The following is a 21,504-nucleotide window of genomic DNA, read 5'->3' on the forward strand; positions in this document are numbered from 1 at the left end:
TGAATGTATACCCCCCAAAATTCATACATTGAGCCCTAACCACCAATGTGACAGTATGTGGAGGTGGGGCCTTTGGAGATAATTTGGCTTAGATGAGGTCATGAGCATGGGATCCCCATGATCAGATTAGTGTCCTTATAAGACGAAGAAGAGACCTGAGCTCGCGTGCTCTCTGCCTTGAGGATAAAAGAGAAGGTAGCCATCTGAGAGCCAGAAAGAGGGCTCTTACCAAAAGCCAACCATGCTAGCACCCTGATCTTGGACATCTTCGCCTCCATAACTGTTAAAAATTATGTCTGTTGTTTAAAGCACCCAAACTGTTATTTTACTATGGTAGCCTAAGTTGATTAAGACAATAATTGGTACTAACACATAGGGGATTGCTATAACAGATACCTAAAAATGTGGAAGTAGCTTTGGAACTGTATAATGGGTAGAGGCTGAAAAGGTTTTGAGGGGTGTCCATGAAAAAAAAAAAAAAAAAAAAAAAAGCCGAGATTGCTGCAACCAGACTGCTAGGGGCAATTCCAGTGAGGGCTCATAGAGAAAAGAGGAGAGCTGGAGAGAAAGCCTCCATCTTCAAGGAGGACACAAATAATCATGAACAGAATGTTGTTTGAAACGTGGATGATAGGCCATTCTGATGAGGTCTTGGATGGAAATGAGGAGCATGTTTTGGACAATGGAGAAAAGGCAATCCTTGTAATAAGGTGGCAGAGAATTTGACTGAATTGTGTTTATGTTCCAGTGTTTTCTAGAAGGCAGAACTTGTGAACTATTAAATTGGGTATTTAGGTAAAGAGATTTCTAAGCCAAGTGTTGAAGGAGCAATTTGATTGCTCTTCACTGCTTATTCAGGTTGAGCATCCCTAATTTAAAAATCTGAAATATCAAAAATCTGAAACTTTCTGAGCTTTGACATGGTGCCACAAGTGGAAAATTCCATCATGTGATGGGTTGCAGTTAAAATAGTCAAAGCTTTGTTTCATGCACAAAATTATTTAAAATATTATGTAAAATTACCTTCTGTCTATGTAGGATGTATATAAAACATAAATGAATTTCATGTTTAGACTTGAGTTTCATCCCTAAGATATTTCATTATGAGTTTGGTCCCAAGCATTTTAGATAAGGGATAGCCAACCTATAGTAAAATGTAAAAAGAGAGAAATGAGGACCGGGCGCAGTAGCTCAAGCCTGTAATCCCAGCACTTTGGGAGGCCGAGGCGGGCAGATCACGAGGTCAGGAGATTGAGACCATCCTGGCTAACACGGTGAAACCCCGTCTCTACTAAAAAATACAAAAAACTAGCCGGGCGAGGTGGCGGGCGCGTGTAGTCCCAGCTACTCGAGAGGCTGAGGCAGGAGAATGGCATAAACCCGGGAGGCGGAGCTTGCAGTGAGCTGAGATCCGGCCACTGCACTCTAGCCTGGGCGACACAGCGAGACTCCGTCTCAAAAAAAAAAAAAAAAAAAAAAGAGAGAAATGAATTGAATAAAGAATTATTAAGCAGTAAGGCATCAGAACTTAAAGATTTGGAAAATTCTCAGCATATCCGTATTACAGAAATGAGAAAGAACATTTGGAAGAGAACATCAAAGGTGTGGCTGGCTGACCATTTGCTAAGGAGATTAGTGTGGGTGTAAACCATGGACCTAATCAGCCATCTCAACTGAAGCCAGGAATAGAGATGGAATTATATTAGAAACACTGCCAGCTGAGATTAAAGGAAATAGAGAACATGGGATAGAATGAAGGAAGGCTGTAAACATGCATGATCATTTCAGAAAAGGGAGAAGGACTCCAAAGGCAATTCAGAGTCATCAGGGCTGCTACTCCCACTACAGATCCAAAGTGCATGGGCCCATAGGGCAAGGCTCCTTCCACCTCAGCTTTAAAGGGCAGGACTGCCCCGCAGCAGAGCCTCATGGGAAGGTCCCTGTGAGAGGTGCTGCATGGTCAGGGCTCCACCAAGCAGAAGGGACAGGTCACCTCACTGAGCCATGGGAGTGATGATGCCATTTCAGTGTCTGAAAGGCAGGACCGTTACTCCAGTGGATATGGAAAGCAGAGCATTGAATCAAAGATGATGATTCTCAAGCCTTAAGATCTAACGGTATTCGCCTTGGTAGGTTCTGGACTTGCTTGGGACATGTCACCCCTTTCTTTCTTCTGATTTCTCCCTTTTGGAGCGGGAATGTCTGTGCTGTGCCTGCCCCACCATTGTCTTTTGCAAATACGTAACATATCTGGTTTCACAAAAGCTGGAAAGGAATTTTGCCTTAGGATGAATTGTACCTCTACCTTCACCCATATCTGATTTAGGTGATACTTAGATGAGACTTTGGACTTTAGAGTTGATACTTCAATGAGTTAAGACTTTGGGGGCTGTTGGGATAGAATGAAAATGACATGAATTTTGGAAGGTCAGGGGCCGAATATTATAGACTGAATATTAGTGTCTTTCCAGAATTCATATGTTGAACCCCTAACCCCCAAAATGATAGTATTGAGAGGTGGAGATTTGGGGAGGTAATTACTGAAAATAGTTAGGCTTAGATGAGTTCATGAGGGTGAAGCTCCCATGATGTGATTAGTGTTCTTATATAAGAAGAGTGAGACACAAGAGTGTCCTCTCTCCCTCATGTGAGGCAACAGCAAGAAGATAGCCATCTGAAAACCAGGAAGAGGATCCTTACCAAGAACCAAATCTGCCAGCACCTAGATCTTAAACTTCCCAACCTCCAGAAGTGTGACCAATAAATGTCTGTTGTTTCAGTTACACACTCTGTGTGTGTGTTTTTTTTAGTAGCAGACCAAGTTAAGACAGTTTGTAAATGTTTTCTCCCATTCCATAGAATACCTCTTTACTCTGTTGATTGTGTCTTCTGATGCACAAAAGTTGATTGTGTCTTCTGATGCACAAAAGTTTCTAAGTTTAAGTCCTATTTGTCTGTTTTTGCCTTTGTTACGTGCGCTTTTGCTGTCATATCCAAGAAACAGTTGCCAAATCCAAAGTCATGAAGCTTTTCCCTGTGTTTTCTTCTAGAAGTTCTACAGTTTGGTTCTTACATTTGGATCTTTAATCCATTTTGAGTTAATTTTTGTATATAGTGTAATATAATCCAAATTCATTCTTTTGCATGTGGCTACCCAGTTTTTCATACATCATTTGTTGAAGAGACTGTCCTTTCCTCATTGAATGATCTTGGCACCCTTGTTGAAGATTATTTGGTCATATATGCTAAGGATTTATTTCTAGGCTCTCTATTCTATTTCACTAGTCTATTGTCTTCCTTTATGCCAGTACCACACTGTTTTGATTCCTACGGCTTTGTAATATGTTTTGAAATCAGGAAGTGTGAGTCCTTCAAGCTTGTTTTCTTTCAAAATTGTTTTGGCTATTTGGGATCCCCTGAGATACTAGAATTTTAGAATGGACTTTTCTTTTCCTGCAAAATAAGCTATTGGGATTTTGATAGGGATTGCATTGAATCTGCAGATTGCTTTGGATAGTATGGACATCTTAACAATATGAAATCTTTCACTTTGTGAACATGGGGTGTTTTCTGCATTTGTGTTTTTAATTTCTTTCAGCAGTGTTTTGTAGTTTTCAGTGTATGGCTTTCACCTCCTTGATTAGGTTTATTCCTGAGTATTTTATTCTTTTGGTTGCTATTGTAAATGGAATTTTTTAAATTTCTTTTTCAAACTTTCATTGTTATATATACAAACAATGGATTTTTATGTGTTGATTTTGTATTCTGCAACTTTGCTGAATTCACTTATTAGTTCTAACAGTTTGTGCGTGTGTGTGTGTAATCTTTAGGGTTTTCTGCCTGTAAGATTATATTATCTGTGAATAGAGGTAATTTTATTTCTTCCTGTCCAGTCTAGATGCCTTTTATTTCTTTTTCTTGCTCAGTTGCCCTGGGTAGAACTTCCAGTACTGTGTTGAATAGAAATAGCAAAAGTGAGCATCCTTGCCTTTTCCTATCTTAAAGGAAAAACTTCCAGTCTTCCATCATTGAGTGTGATCTTTCCTGTAGGTTTTTCATATGTGGCCTTTATTACGTTGAGGTATATTTCTTCTACTATTAGTTTATTGAGTGTTTTTTATTATGAAAAGGTGTTGAATTTGTCAGATGCTTTTTCTACATCAATTGAGATGATCATGTGGTAACTTTAACCTTTAAAAATAATTTTTTGAAGGATAATATACATAAAGAAGTGCATTTATGATCAGTATACAGCTTAGTGAATAACTTAATGGTAATCATCACATAGCAGCCCCCCAGGTCCAGACATAGTATAGTACCATCACCCAAGGAACTGCCTTCATGCCTTGCCGGTGTTCCCACCCTTTCTTCCTTGTCAAAGGCAACCGCTGTCCTGACTCCTAACACCATAAATTGGTTTTTTCTGTTTTTCAACCTCCTGTAAATAAAATTGTGCAGCTTGTATTCTTCTGTGTGTTTTTCATGAATATTGTGTTTGTGAGATTTATCCATGTTGTTTCCTGTATCACTAGTTCATTAATTTTCATTGCTGCGTATAGTCCATTGAATGAAACAGCCACAGTTTATTTACAAAGGACATTTAGGACTATTAACAAGTAATGGCTCCTATGAGCCTTCTTGTTATCTACCAGGAATCTAATAGCTGGATCATACCTGGGTCATAGAGGTTGAATATGTTCAACCTTGGTAGATAATGTCAAACTTTTCCTAAGTGATTTTACGAATTTTCATATCTGTTCCATATGAGTTTGCCTCCATAACCTCATTATCACTTGATAGTCTTTTTCATTTCATTTTATTGGCCTCTTGCATTTCCACTTTTTTAATTTTTGAGACAGGGTCTCGCTCTGTTGCCCAGGCTGGAGTGCAGTGGCATGATCTCGGCTCACTGCAACCTCTACCTCCCAGGTTCAAGTGATTCTCCTGCCTCAGCCTCCCGAGTAGCTGGAATTACAGGCACCTGCCACCACACTCAGTTAAGTTTTTTATGTTTAGTAGAGACAGGGTTTCACCATGTTGGCCATGCTGGTCTTGATCTCCTGACCTCAAGTGATCTGCCTACCTCAGCATCCCAAAGTCCTGGGATTACAGACATGAACCACTGCACCCAGCCACATTTCTGCTTTTGTGGAGAGTAGATTCAAGTCTCTTATTATTTTTCTATCTTTTTTTAAAAATCAATTTGTAGGAGGCTGGTATATATTCAAAATGTATGCTCTTTATTAGTTGTATATGTTGTAAATATCTTTTTTCAGTTTGTGACTTACCTTTTCATTCTCTTAAAGCTTTTTAAAAGAAATTACAGTTAATTCTAAATAAATCCAATATATTGTTTTTTCTTTATGTTTTAAGAAATGTATTTTATATCCTGTTTAAGAAATCTTTCTCTGTCCCAAGGTTATGAAGATATTCTTCTGCATTATCTTTTAGGACCTTTTCTTTGGTTAAACCTTGTATGTTCAGATCTGCAACCTCTCTTACATTTAAAACAACATTGTTTAATTTGACACTAATTAAAATATTAGACCTACCAAAAAAAAAAAAGTTGCAAGAATAGTACAAAGATATCCAGGTTTTTTTCACCCAGAGTCTGCAAATGTTTATTTATGTATTTTGCAAGATTCCACATGCAACACTGATCCAAACATTAATATTTCACATTATTGCTACATAAATAAATGTTGACATATCAACAGTGATATGCTGGAGCTATCTTAACTTGTGTACAAAAGTTGGTTGTTAAAATTCAGGAATTTGCAGGTCAATTTAAAATCGTTGGTAGTTTGAAGTGGGCTGTGGCAGGGAAGTATTTACTCCGTGGACGTTAACACATGCTGTAAGTTATTTCTATTCTTTTAAAAAATACATCAAATTTTACATTATAAAAAATAAAAATAAGTGTATAACTAAAACTAAGAGGCTGTTTGAGGTCACAAGATAAGACTAGAATGTAGAAAGTGAGTAGTAACAAAATTAGAAGTAATTTATTGAAGGAAGAAACTGACAGTATTCTCTACAGAAGGAATGAAAGGAATGTCTGGTTTCTAAATGCCAGCATTTGAGTTGCAGGGTAAAAGTTTTGAATTTGCAAGTTTAAATAAAACCAACTACTTTGCGTGTGATAGATATGGCCATACAATAAACCAATTTATAAATGAAACTTTAGTGCGTCCTAGTTTTAAAAAGACTAAAATGAAAGATAATACCTTCGACAAATTGACCAATGTGTTGAAAATTTTAAAAAGGTAATGACTTAAATGGAATGGTAAATATTGAAATATAGCATGTGGCTCTATACCCAATCTCTAATAGCACTAGTATTGGAATTAACTTGAAGATTCAAAAGAAAATCTGTATTTCTATTTGTAAAACTACCAGTCCATCTCTTGAAACAAAACTGTGGTTATATCTTCGTTGTTACATTCTAAAATTAAAATAATAATGGCGACTTGCAGTTTTAGCTGAACATAGTGTATAGAATATTGCAAATAGAATAAAATGACAAAATTTAAATGGCTCAGTGGTTTTTATTTTTTAAAATTTATTAAGAAAATTGAATTGCCTACAAAATCTCTCTTGTTAATCCCAAATTAGCTTCTTGGAAATGTTTCTTACACTAACTGTTGTGATATGCAAGTGGGAGAAATAATACATTTATTGTTTCTCATAATTCTTTGTATATTCCACAGAGCCACTTTATTAGACAAGATTTAAAGTACTTAGTGATTTTATTGAACTTTAAGTAATATAGCAGTACAGGTTATGCCAGAAGTTAGATTTGCATTAGTTTATATATAAACATGTTTAAAGAATATGCATTTTCATGAGACAGTTAAATAATATAAAATGACACATTTTATATTATTGTGGTATTAATTATGAAACCTTCAAGTAGATACCTATACTGAATAATTTTTAAAACATTATAGTAGTTGTTGTATATCTACATGAAAAATTATTTTCAAGCTAAATCAACTTGTGAGATTCAGCAGAGTCAAGATTTTAAATAAATAACATGAATTTAATCTCTTATAAAAGTTAACCCTCTTGACACTACTGAATTGTAGAATGCTGTAAACGTTCCAAAATGTTTATTTAAATTTTCAATATAGATTCAGTGTATTTATTATTATACTCAATTTGCTCATCTTGAAATGTAATTTGCTGATGTTTTATTAGTTAACTTTGTATATGATAGACTAATACTGCTTACATTATCTTTTACTTTTATTTTTGTATGTGATACTGTCTGTACAGTTAAAGATTTCTAAATGTATATGTTTTTCCATTGAAATTATTGATTTATTGTAAATAGATATCACTTAGAAAAGAGTAATACAACCAAAATAAATAATATAAGAGCTTGAAACTTCAAACTTGAAGGTTCTTCAGTAATCCTGAGCAGATTTTTCTACCATTGGGTTTTGTCTGAGGAATCAGTGAAAAATCATTATTATTCTTGTGTTGTTTCTAGAGACAGATAGGGTGATGAGGGGCATTGAGTCTTCATAATTACCTTGTCTGCCCATAGAAAAAACTAGTGACAGTTGCCTCACTGAATCACTGTATTTTAGTGCCTATCCCAGTGTTTAGATTAAGTAGTGGTGGTTAAATTAAATAAAATATTATATAGAGATGGAAGGGGTGGAGAGACATAGAATTTAAATAGAGCCTGCTGATATTCTGTTTAATATATAAACTTACTGACTACTTCGACAAACAAAGTAATTTGAATTGTAAGAAATGTATTTCCTTAAATGGCTTATTGATTGGAAAAAAAAGTAGTCAACAGAGTATTCTAGAATTTCTTTTGACAAGAATATCTTTTTAGGTTAAAAAATGAAACATCTTGAATGTACAATGTTTTACTATATTTTAAGGATGTACTTACAAATGACTATATATGTTTGTTTTTCAGAGTTGGAGCGTTATTCAGTATATTAATGTCTTATTGATAATGGCAGAACATCCACCACTACTGGATACAACTCAGATCTTAAGTAGTGATATTTCTCTTTTGTCTGCCCCTATTGTAAGTGCAGATGGAACACAACAGGTAAGAAAACTGAAATATTTATTTCTTTATGTTGAATACACATATATTTATGCAAAATTTAAAACAAATCACACTAGTGAGTTCCTGTTATTTCGTGTTTTAAATTCCCAGTTCAAAATGTTGTTCAGTTTTATAAGATGATAAAAATAATGAGACTGTTTTTGAAGTCTCTTCTAAAATGTCTTGTGAATTAATGGTCAGATTTCTTATGTGTATATTTAGTTGCCATTCAAGTTGTTTTTGTTTTCCTTTAGACAAATAGTGTGCTAGTCCCTGAGTTTAGCCTTGTACCTTAATGATTATTATAAATCATTTCAAATCATTATGAAATTATGATTTTTGCCTACTATGTAGTAATAAAACGTTGTCTTTTCCTTCCCATTCTCCTCTCCCTTCCAAAAGTAAATACACAATTCCTGAAAAGCTGATAGATTTTTTTCCCCAGCTCAGGTCTTTATTTAAAATGTGGTTGCACTGATTTCACTATTCCCACAGTAATCCTAAAAGGGATAGGAATAATAAGCTTTCCCAAGTACTTATTATGTGCCAGGCAATGTGCTTCATTCTCACAACTATCTTATGTGGTAGGTATTTTAACAGTAGGTGAGGAAACAAACACTAAGAACATAATAAATGATAATGAGGAAGAGAAGGAACAGTTTAGGTGCCCATTATGTAATAAACATTGTGCTAAGAGCTTTATGATCTCATTTAATTCTTTCAACAATTCTATGAGGTAGGAACACCTGCCCGTATTTTGCAGCTGAAGCAAAATGAGTTTCAGAAAGGCTTAAATAACTTGTTCAGCATCACACAAAGCTTATGCTCTTGTTACTCATACTGCCTCCCTGGGAAACTTTAAAAAAAAGAAAGTCAGATTTTCTTTATAAACTTAGTATATATAGTAGGTAATTATGATTTGCTTACAAGATGAAGGGCTATTATTGAAAAATTAATAGCAATTGGCTTGGATTCTGAATTTTTCTGTTCTGTGTAAACATGGCAAAAAGTGTTGTGTCCTGGTTTTAATTGTTGTACATGCTCTGATCCCAGCAATTTCATTCCACAAACTTGCTTTTCATGGTCAAATTTAAGTCTGTTAAGATTTTCTGCTCACAAAAATAGTAGATGTGGCAGGTATTCATTTACTTTATGAGGTTGTCCGAGTGTCTTCAGTTATCATTTGTTGCCTCAGGCTAGTCGCTAGTTTCAAGTTGTTGATAATCTAATGTATAAAAGAATCTATTAAGCAGTTAATTACGGTACATTGATATAGTTGCTATAGTTGTATATTCTGTTAAGGGGAAGACAGCAGGCTGAAATAACTCCGTGATGTCATCCCAAGACTTTTCTCTCCTTCCCCCAGAAGGAAATTTGGTGAGCAGAATTTTTTTGAAATCTTGAAGGCACCATGGCTATCATGTAACAGTAATGGTGTAGATGGCTATAGAGAAAGGATCTGGGAATAGAAGAACCTACTAGCAAGATTTAAAGGAGCAGGTGGAGTTAGAAGATCTAGGGACAGGTTTTTTGGTAGAGTTTAAAAACAAACAAACAGATTTCAGGAAGTGTATAGTAAAGCCTTGAATTCTAACTAGCAGGTTGCATGTAGTTCGGTAGGGAGAGAGCTAAACACGAGTGGAAGAAAACACTGGACTGGCATGATAGATTTGGATTTGATTTTGGTTGCCGAAGACAAGTTACTTAACTTCTCTGAGTATGTTTACTTCTCTAGAAAATTGAGGTAATAATATCTTAAAGTAGTTATAGCTATGTGGGTGAAATGAGCCTGAAGGAGCTCAGTAAATGTTTGCTGAATCCTAAATAAAGCACTCAATAAATGTTTAAAAGACTGAAGAAACTTTAGATATCCCAGTCAGGATTTAAATAAATAGAGATAGTTATAATAAGCAGTGGATCAGAAAACGTGGAGGTAGTTACGAAGGATGCATATAAAGTGTAAAGAGTGAACCAATGGCTATGGTAGAATGTAAGGGACTATATACCAAGTAGATAATAATGAGAGGTGGGAGGGCAATAAACTTGACAGCAGACATTTCTTTGTCTTAACACAAGAACTTATTGATATGCCAAGTTATAACTTACCTATGGAGATATGGCACAACTTAGTTGATGCCTGTTTAGCCACAGACTAAAAGACTGTTCCTGACAGACGGAAGTGTCATGCACAAGCATGATGTTAAAAATTCAAGATGACATATTTTGTCCCTTGTCTTGACTTTTCTTCAGAATATTATGCTGTATGGAATATTTCTCTTCCACTCTTGGGATCAAATTAACTTTTTTGTAGTTGGCTATTAAGATTATCTGTCTCCTCATTAATATTTTCTGGTTTAATACAGTAAACATATTTTCTACTGTATCATGTTACACACAGTGGGTCTTTTGGCTTATGAATTATACTAGAGGGAATCTCTCCTGACATCACTGCTGGTGTTGCCTTTAGGGAGACTGTAATAGGCATTTATTATTCATTTTGACAAGCAGCTTATGAACCATTTTTGTGATTATGGAATCTGCCTCCCTTTTTCATTTTTATAATAGACTTTATTTTTAGAGCAGTTTTAGGCTTATAAGAAAAATTGAGCAGACAGTACAAAGTTCTCATATACCACCTCTTCTCCGGTTTCCTCATTTATTAACATCTTGTGTTAGTGAGATATATTCGTTACAACTAATGAACCAGTATTGATGCATTATTATTAAATAAGGTCCATAGGGTTCACTCTTGGTGTTGTACAGCAGTTCTTCAGATCTTAACAAGTGGGTAATGTTATGTATCATTACAGTATCATACAGAATAGTTTCACTGCCCTAAAAATCCCGTGCTTCACCTTTTCATTCTTCCTTTACTCTCCCCAAATCCTTAGCAACTACTGATCTTTTTACTTTCTCTCTATAGTTTTATGTTTTTAAGAATGCAATACAGTATGTAGCCCTTTCAGACTGGCTTCTCCCACTTAGCAGTATGGTGTAGATAATTTCTTTCCTTGGCTTAATAGCTCATTTCTTTTTCATTATTGAATAATACTTCATTGTATAGATGGACCAGTTGTTTATTCACTCGCCTGTTGAAGGACATCTTGGTCACTTCCAGCTTTAGGCTGTCATAAATAAATCTGCTTTAAACATTCATGTGCAGATTTTTGGGTGTACATAAGTTTTAATTCATGTAGATAAATACCTAGGAACGTGATTGCTGGATTGTGTGGTAGGACTGTGTTTAGCTTTGTAAGAAACTATGAAGCTGTCTTCTAAGGTGGCTCTACCATTGTACATTCTTTGTTACATGATTGACTTGAGATATCTTTTCCTGATAGCAGAAGGAAAGCCTGTATGAATGTGTGTGCCCTGTTAGAACCTCCAGACCAGTTTTATAGAACATGAGCTTCAAGCGCAAGTGGAATGCTCAGTTCTATTCTCTATTGCCACCATCTAAAGAAAATTTCAGATGTTTTAGTTTCTTGTGTGGTTTATCAGTTTACTAATGTATCTTCTCTTAATTTCTACGTACTTACCTTCCAAAAGGATTGAATGCATTTAAAGTTTTAGTTAAGAGCTTTAAAAATTTAGCCTGCTTATTATACTTTTTTTTTTTTTTTGAGACGGAGTCTTGCTCTGTCGCCCAGGCTGGAGTGCAGTGGCCGGATCTCAGCTCACTGCAAGCTCCACCTCCCAGGTTTATACCATTCTCCTGCCTCAGCCTCGCGAGTAGCTGGGACTACAGGCGTCCGCCACCTCACCCGTCTAGTTTTTTGTATTTTTTAGTAGAAACAGGGTTTCACTGTGTTAGCCAGGATGGTCTCGATCTTCTGACATCGTGATCTGCCCGTCTCGGCCTCCCAAAGTGCTGGGATTACAGGCTTGAGCCATCATGCCCGACTATTATACTTTATTATACCTTCTCCATTGCATTAATTTTTAAAAATTATTTTTATAACTTCCGGTCTCATTTGTACCCATGGGATTTTAATTTACAGAAGTAACTTAAGAGATGGCACACAGAGGCTAATGCCATTGAAAGAAGATTTTTATTACTTAAATTTCCCAAGAAGGGGGTGTATCATCTCATACAGGCAGGGCCAAAGTGAGAAGCAGCACGTTTTCATCAGGAGGCAGAAGAAGGCGTGAGGAGAAATCCTGGACCAAACCTTTTGTTGGGGTTTTCACAGGAAAGGCAAGGTGAAATAAATAGTGTTGGATTGGCTAGTTTTAATAATTCTGACTGTCTTTGGGCTGTAAGGGTGATTCCTGGTAGCCCGGTACCTGGCCCAGGATGATTTGGGGTAGAGTAAATATTGGCTTGGTGTGTAAAAGTTAGATAAGGTGGTTGGCGCTATAGACTTGGGATTGGATGGTTTGCATATAAGAAGTATGCCCCTGGCCAAGCCTTTTGTTATCTATAAGAATTGGCTATCCCTGCGAGGGGCCATCTCTCCCCAGCAAGTGAGGCCACAGGTGCCGGAACATCAGGAATACAGAAAATAAGAAAATAGGGTTAATATAATTGGCCCTGTGATTAATGGATGCCAATGGACAAATAAAGAATCTAGGAAAACACAGAACATGCCCTCAGCTTTTTAAAACCTGTTTTAAATCATGAAGTATAACATATATTTATAGAAAAGTACATAAAATAAGCATGAAATATAGCATATGATTATAAGGCATAAATCTTGTAACTACAAGCCAAGCTAAGAGATATAATACTGCCAATACTTTAGAAATTGCTTATGTGTTTCTTCCACATCATAACACCCTCTCTCCTTCAAGGTTGCCACTACCCTGATTTTTATGATAATTGCTTACTGACTTTTCTTTATAGTTTTATCTGTATACACTTCACTATACAACAATAGTGTAGTTTTGCCAATTCTTGATATTTACATAAATTAAACTTTATTTAACTATTCTTTTGTGACTTGCTAGTCTTATTCAATATTGTTTTAAAGATTCCTCCTTACTGTTGTTGAAATTTGTTCTTTTTAGTTTGCTGTGTAAGATTCTATTATGTGTGAATATAAGTAAATGTATTCATTTGTCTGTTCTCTTCTTGATGACCATCTTGGGGGGTTTCTAGTTTGGGATTATTTTGAACAATGCTTTTTGTCTTTGATTTATCAAACTGTTAATATATATTCTGGCCACAAGTTCTTAGTTAGTCATAAGTGTAGTGAATATTCTCTCTTGTTCTCCTGTTCTGGTTGTCTTTTCACTCTCTTTGATATCTTTTTTCTTTTCTTTTTGTGAGACAGGATCTCACTCTGTCACCCAGGCTGGAGTGCAGTGGCGTGATCTCGGCTCACTGCAACCTCTGCCTCCCAGGTTCAAGAGATTCTCCCGCCCAAGCCTCCCAAGTAGCTGAGATCACATGCGTGTGCCACCACACCAGGCTAATTTTTGTATTTTTAGTAGAGATGGGGTTTCACCATCTCTTGTTGGCCAAGCTGATCTCAAACTCCTGACCTCAAGTGATCCACCCGCCTCGGTCCTCCAGAGTGCTGGGATTACATGCGTGAGCCACCGGCAGCTGGCCTCTTTGGTGTCTTCTGATGGATAGTCTTTAATTTTAATGTGGTCAGATTTACCAATTCTTTTCTTCTAGAGTTAGTGTTGTGTTTCTTCTCTCTCTATAAAAAAATTTAAAATTTAGCTGAGTGCGGTAGTATATACCTATAGTCCCAGCTACTGAGGAGGCTGAAGTGGTAGAATCACTTAAGCCCAGGAGGTCGAGGCTACAGCGTGCCATGATTATGCCACTGTACTCTGGCGGGGGCAACAGAGCAAGACCTTGTCTCAAAAAAAATGTTTAAGGTATTTATGAACAGGAATTCCCTGTACTGAGGTAATGAAACTATTTCTAAAAATACATTCTAAAAACTATACTTTTGCCTTGAACTTTTTATTCTAAAATCCACTGGAGTTGATTTTTGTGAACTGTATGAAGCATAGGTCCAGTTTGACTATTTTTCCATATATGTGTATACTCAATTATTTCAGCACTGTTTATTGAAAAGACTTTTCCTGTTGCTCCACAATGGTACTTTTGTCATGTATCTATGATACATTGTTACAGAGATGATCACATATCTCACATATTTGTAGGGTTATATATGGATTTTTAATTCTCTTTCATTGATCTGTTTTATTATCTCTGTGCCAAGAATATGCCAAGTCTTCGTATCTGGTAAGCAAACCATCCCACCTTATTCTTTGAGAAGGTCTTGGTATTCTTGAGCCTTTATATTTACATATAAATTTTAGAATTAGCTTATCAGTACACACACACATGCACACACACACACTGCTGAGTTTGATTTAGATTACCTTGAATCTATAGATTGATTGAGGGAAGAATTGGCATCTTTACAATATTGAATTTTCCAGTTGTTGAAGTTGGTGTATTCATCCATTTATTTAGGTTTTTAATGTCACAATGAAGTTTTATAGTTTTTCCCATAAAGGTCTTTAATATCTTTTGTTAAATTTATTCCTGGGCACTTGCGTTTTTATATGCTATTATAAATTTTTTGTATGTGTGTGTTTGTGTGTGTGTATCATTTTCTGTTCCCAGTGAGTTAGAAATACCGTTTATTTTTGTATATTGCTTCAATGTCCAGCAACCTCGCTATACCCTTACTCATTATGAGACTTGTTCTTAGGCTCAATGAGAATATTTTCAGCATATTATTAAGCATGATGTTTATTATACATTTTTATATATATTCTTTATAAGATCTAAAAGGGTAAGCCAGGTGCAGTGGCTGACACCAGTAATCCCAGCATTTTACGAGGCTGAGGCGGGCAGATTGCTTGAACATAGGAGTTGGAGACCAGCCTGTGCAACACAGTAAGACTTCATTTATACTAAAAATATAATTAGCCAGGTGTGGTAGCACACACCTGTAGTACCAGCTACTCAGGAGGCTGAGATGGGAGGATCACTTGAACCTGGGAGGTTGAGTCCGCAGTAAGCTGTGATTATGCCACCGTGCTCCAGTCTGGGCAACAGAGTGAGACCCAGTCTCGTATTTTCTACATTTCTAAGATAATGATATATTTTTCCTTCAAATTTTGATGTCATAATTTACATTAATTTTTGAATGTTTAACTGATACTGCATTTCTGGTTAAACCTAACTTCATTGTGATACATTGTTATTTTAATGTATTGCTGAATTGGGGTATGCCAATATTTTTTCTTGGATTTTATTTTTAGTCTGTGTTCATGAGTGAGATTGTACTGTAATGGGCTTTTCCCTAATATCCTGAGTTGGTGTCAAAGATGTGCTAACTTCATGAACTAAACTGTGGAGTTTACCCTTTTGTTTCTTATTCTTTGGTTAAATTTGTATTTATTTAAAATTGTTTCTTATTTGGTATAACTTGTTCAGTGAAATCTTCTGAGCCTAAGTTTCTTTGATTGAAGTACAGAAATGAAGAAGCACATCAGATGCATACTATGAATACTTCATCTTAAGTTTGGAAGTACATTTTTGTAATACTGAGGTAATCTGTGTATATTTGTTACATAAGTGGTATTAAAATGATTAAGAAAAAATGAGTTTTTAAATAAATTTAATAAGAACTATTTAAGCAGTTATGATCAGGCATTTGATGCATTTAAAATAAAATTTATTGACGTTATTAATGCAGAATAAAATGTTTAAGGAGAGTGAAGCTAGGGAAAGAAAATACTGTAATAACAGAAAAAAAATGTGAATTAAGGTCATATTAATGATACACGATTTGAGAAATATTAAGGAGGTAAAATTGGTGAACAAGTCATAGAACAAAACTAAGAGAGAGAATAAAAATTTCCCCAGGCTTTTCTTTGAAAATGTGAATGGATAGCAAGACCATGTACTAAGTTAAGTCTTATCAGTCAGAAAAGGCAAGATTATTTTATGGTAACAAACAGCCTCTTAATCTCCGTAGTTTACCAAAAGGTTTATTGCTCATACAGCATGTCCTTCACAGGTTTGCTGTGGCTGTGCGCCACATAATCTTCACCTGAGACCCAGCCCTTATGTAGAATGTTGCTGGTATCCTGGTGAACTACATGCTGATCTCCATTCCATTTTATTGACCAACACAGGGCACATGGCCAAACTTGCCATCAGTGCTGGGGGGTTATAATGGCAGCTACTGTTTGAGCCCTTACCATGTGTTCAGACACTGAGGCAAGTCATGCATTATTTCATTTAATCTTCATGACAATTCTTAGAAGTAGCTTTAATATTTCCATTTCATAGAAACTAAGAATCAGAAAGATGTTAACTTCTTATTAGGTTAAGTAACATAGCTTCTGAAAGGCAAAAACCAGGATTCAAAGCTAAGTCTTTAAAATTCCTGGTCATTTATCATGGTCTTAATCACTATAAAAACAGTACATTAATGGATTAAATTTCAGGAAAAAGATCTGATTTGAACCAAAGACACAGAAATTATCAAAATAGTTGGGATAGTGAAGCCATAGGAATTAATGAGTTTTTTAATACTGAGGGAATTTCCATTTGATATGGTAAAAAAAAAAAAAAAAAAAAAAAAGTAATTTCTGGTATAACACCCTAGTGAGTAGGCCTATGTAAGTGGTATTAAAATGATTAATATATACTGCCAAAATGAAAGAAGGTTTATATAATACTACACCTTAACTTGAACACACTAGAGCTTTTCAAAGCCCCCATATGAACATCTTATTCCGCAGCTTTTCCTTTCCAAGTTTTTGGTTAGCTTCTTGTTTTCCCAATTGTTATTGTCACCATAAGCCAACTGTGATGTTAAACCAACTGCCACTGATTGTTTTAGACATGCTTCCCAGGGGGAAAGCTATTTGCAGTAAGGGAGCTTTGAGTTAGAACAAATCAAGACAAGCCCTGGGACTGACTGGGTGTTTCCAGGGAACTGCCAGACAGGTCAAATATGACAGGTCTTTTGGAGATGAGATTTGTATGGTGTTCCAAACCATTCTGTCCCTTCCAGTGGCTGCTAGCCTGCTGGCTTTTACTGCTGCTGTGATTCTGAGACTTTTCCAAGGCTTCTGTGAAGCTGGGTAGACGGAGTAGGAAATAAAGCAAAATAAAATGACACAAAGCTCACTGTCCATATCAGGATCTAGCTGTTTTCCCTGAACGTACTGTTGCAAGCCTTTGGTTAATTTCCAGAGTTCTGAAAAAAGTTAGTTTTGACAATTTACATCTGTGTTCTTACTACTGTTATGAAGGAATGGATTTTTGGAGGTTAACACTGTGCCATTCCTAATGATGTCATCCAAAATGGAGTTTTTATGGAATAAAAATGCAGTTTGATCAGAGTAGGGCCAATTCTCTATGTAATATAGCATTTTTCTAGTGTCATTTTATATTTTTATATTGGTATCTAAACTTTGGAAAACAGTGTTTATTATTTACCAACAAGTACAATGAATCAGTTTCTTCATCACATGACTGTATGTATAGAATAAAACTATGTTCAAAGCCTGCTGGGTGAACAATTGTAAAAAGAAGGTATTTTTTTTTTCATCTGACTCAGATCCTTACTTCAGAAATTTGCAATGAATTTCACAGGTCAACAAGTTTCCTTACTTGAGGGCCCTCATCATTTTTGTTGATACATATTAAGCTTTCACGCATAGCAGGCTCTTTGCTGGACCCTTGATCGAGAATTGTCTCAAAAACATTCAGACCATTTTGTCCAGCGGAAACTAAAGACAAACCAGAAAAAGCAGAGTGGGGTAGGGGAGTAAAGGTGCTTCCCCCTTTTTACACTGCCTAAAACAAACCTAAAAACAAAGCTCAACATGTTTGTTTCTGAGATTAGCTTTTACATAATGTTACTTTGGATTAAACTTTATCTTCATGCAAGTTGTGTTTGGTTTAAATGGAAATAAGAAGGAAAACTTTAATAACCAAAAATCAAATATGAAAACTTTAAAAAGTGATCACATTTTTAAGTTCAAAAAGTTATAAATTTGTAAATATTTGCATTTAAAAATCTGATCACTTACACACTAAGCTCACTAAGCTGTAAACATAAACCTTAGGAATGAGACTACTGAGGTTGAAATAAAGCTTATACTTTTGTGACAATAATTTTGTGCGTCAGAATTCTAATCCAAACCAGCAGTCATAGATTTCATAGCCCAAATTAGTCATCTTCTAACTGCTATGCAGCTTTGCCTGGCAAATAAATAGCGGTTTCCTAAATTTCTCATTCTTAGAAACTTGGGAAAGGCTAGAATTTAAACATTAAACTACTCTCCTCTTTCAATTAGTTTTTTTCTCCCACACGCCTGCACCACGCCACTTTCTGTGACGTTTTATTAGAAAATCAAATACTTTTGAAAAATTCTAGTGCTTACCCATTAACTTTTCTTTAGACATTAAAAGCCTTATGCTCAAGGTTCAGATCTGAAAATTTGCTTAATTATCATATATTTGTAAGCACACATTTTTAAAAATTTATGATAAAGATTCAGCTAGGTTGTCCTGGAAAAAAATTAACTTCACACATATTCAGGTTCTGTCTGTGTATAAAATATTTCACTGGTTCTTGTTCTAAGAGATGATAAAATCAGACTTACAAATTGGATGTAAATTTTAAGATAGTCTGAAGGGAAAAAAGGTTCGTAAAATATCAGGAACAGAGTTACAAAGAATGCAAACTAGAATTTAGTTTTTATATTTGGCACAAAATAATAAAATTGTATTCTTACTGAATGACTTGAGACCAATACCATTTCATTTGTTTGTTGTTAAACTATATATATTTCCAAGAAAATAAAAATTGGGCAAATTATTTTGTTTCGTTGAAAAATTATTTAATTTTAAAAGTGGACAGTGAAATACTTTCATGTAATTCAATCTAATATGACAAAACTAAAGTATTTGGTAGCATTTTTATACTATTCTAATATGTATTTTTATATACATAATATGATTTTAAAACTGTTACGAAAGAGAATCATCAGACTCTAAAATAAATATCTTAAAGAAATGAAACATAATGGTCCTGGAATTTTGATGGATTCTTGGTCTAAAAAAGCATTGATGTTCTATTAAACTCTACATATTCTACAGTTAAATTCCCAACTTCTGATTAAGTGACTCAAGAGTTAGTCAACTGCTGTGCCCGAGAATCCTGTAGAAGTTGTTGACTTTAAGTAATATAGTTTGGACTAAAGCAAGGAGGAAATAAAGAATGACTTGAAAGTAGCACTGTATAAATAGGGAAATACATTCAACTAAAAAACAAAGATAATGTTTCCCACTTTTGCATGTGTCCTTACATTAGATTAATATAAAGCAAGATGATTTTTGTCAAAAAGTGTACAGATAGTTGTTGAAGTAGAAATTGAGTTCTGCTTTTTCAACTGATAACGTTCTCCTTTCATATAAAAATACAAAAGATTAACAAAACCAAAAGTGAGTTTCTTGAAAAGATAAACAAAATTGACTAGCCATTAGCTAGGCTAAGAAGAAAAATAGATAAATAAGTCAAAAATTTATAAGGAGACATCACAACAGATACCACAGAAATACAAAGGATTATTAGAGACTGCTGTGAACAACTATATGTCAATAAATTTGAAAACCTAGAAGAAATCGATAAATTACTGGACACATTCAACCAACCAAAATTGGAACAAGAAGAATGAAAACCTAAACAGACTAATAACAAGTAATGAGATTGAATTAGTAATAAAGTCTCCCAAGAAAGAAAAGTCCAGGACCAGATGACCTCACTGCTGAATTCTATGGAACCTTTAAAGAAGAATTAATACCAGTTTTCATCAAATTATTCCAAAAAGTTAAAGCAGAGGGAACTGTTCCTAACCAATTCCATGAGGCCAACATAACCCTGATAACAAAACTGAACAAGGACACAACAGAAAAAGAAAACTAAAGACCAATATCCCTGATGGACATAGACACAAAAATCCTCAACAAAATACTGTATAACAAACTGAATCCAACAATTCATCAAAAAAGGTAGTACACCATGATCAAGTGAGATTTATCGCAGGAATGTAAGAATGGTTCAACATACATAAATCAGTAAATGTGATACATCACATCACATAATGAAGGACAAAAAAACCATAAAACCTCTCAATAGATGAAGAGAAAGCATTTGATAAATTCAGCATCCCTTCATGATTGAAAAAAAACCATCAGTAAATTAGGTGCGGAAGGAAAGTACCTCAACGCAATAAAGGCCATGTATGACAAACCCACAACTAATATCATGCTGAATGGGAAAAAGCTGAAAGCTTTTTCTCTAGGAACTGAAAAATAATTGGTTTTAATGAGTCCTAAATTAGCCAACCCACTTATACTGTTGTTTTTCCTTTCAATAATCATTTTTAAGTAGTAGTAGTTCATATTTTCCCCATTTTTCTCTCTCCTTCTAAAAGTGATTAGAAAAAAAATATTTTGTTGTCACTACTGATATTTCTTCAGTGTCTTAAATTATCTCCTAAATAGCTTTCTTGCGCTTGCTCCACACAGATAGATAGAGGGATCATGGCTGTGGGACAAATCATAAATCATTAGGTTTAAAATAGGTTAGTTTTCAAATAGTGCTTTTTTGGAATTGAAATACAATTCCATTTTGTAAGTGTTTACTAAGGTAACTACTGCTTGGTATAATTTATGTTCCTGAAGATTTATAAGTTAGCATATGAATGTGCCTATGCACACTGGTTTATAACATTATAAACCAATATGTGGCAATTTGAGAAAATATATTTTGAGAAAAGATAGCTTTTCTCATCACTATTGCCTGGGTAATACTTGATATATTTGAAAGATGTATATTTTAGTATTTTCTTTTTTCAAGATTTCAGCATGACTTAGAATAATCTATTACAGTCTAAAGTAATCCTTTAGAATGTCTGAATAAAATACTTGTTCTTTAGTAAGCATAGTAAGCATCAATTTCAGTGTTTTATATGCGTCCACAAACATGTTATTGACCACTTAACAGTCTGTATACCTATATAATACAGAAACTGGCATTTACAGCTAAAACAGCTGATAAACTTAACTGATACACAGATGAGTGCTAATTGTGTAAGGAAAGAACTTTAGCCATAAAGTTGGCCACAAAGGGCCTGTTTGGGAAATACCCTATCTTGAGGTGATTAATTGGACTTATTAAAAGTTTGGGGGAAGAGAGGAGGTTGGAGTTACGTTCTAAAGAAGAAAAATGCAAATTAAAACCTTAATGAGGTTGTAGATGTTAAGAAACCTGACAGTATAGTAAAGCTTGTGGAGCGATAGGATCCATCAAATACTGCTAGCACAATCATTTTGGAGAGTGATAATAGCAGTATTTAATAAAGCTGAAAAAATGCATACTCCAAATCTAACACGTATATATACTTCTAAATATTTCACTTGC

At 35.0% G+C, this 21,504-nt stretch overlaps 1 protein-coding gene across 2 annotated transcripts in view; it reads left to right on the forward strand.

Annotated features, from left to right (window-relative positions):
* Positions 1 to 21,504, forward strand: part of FNDC3A (fibronectin type III domain containing 3A) — a 218,322-nt gene that overhangs the window by 22,064 nt on the left and 174,754 nt on the right. For both annotated transcript variants that reach the window (XM_003913872.4, XM_009191925.4), the window contains exon 2: positions 7,940 to 8,077. In XM_003913872.4, the coding sequence (XP_003913921.1) occupies positions 7,979 to 8,077 (99 nt within the window). In that variant the 5' untranslated portion in view covers positions 7,940 to 7,978. The remainder of the gene's footprint in view (positions 1 to 7,939; positions 8,078 to 21,504) is intronic.

The sequence above is a fragment of the Papio anubis genome, chromosome 15 (genome assembly GCF_008728515.1).
Source record: "Papio anubis isolate 15944 chromosome 15, Panubis1.0, whole genome shotgun sequence".
In the NCBI taxonomy this organism is placed as follows: domain Eukaryota; kingdom Metazoa; phylum Chordata; class Mammalia; order Primates; family Cercopithecidae; genus Papio; species Papio anubis.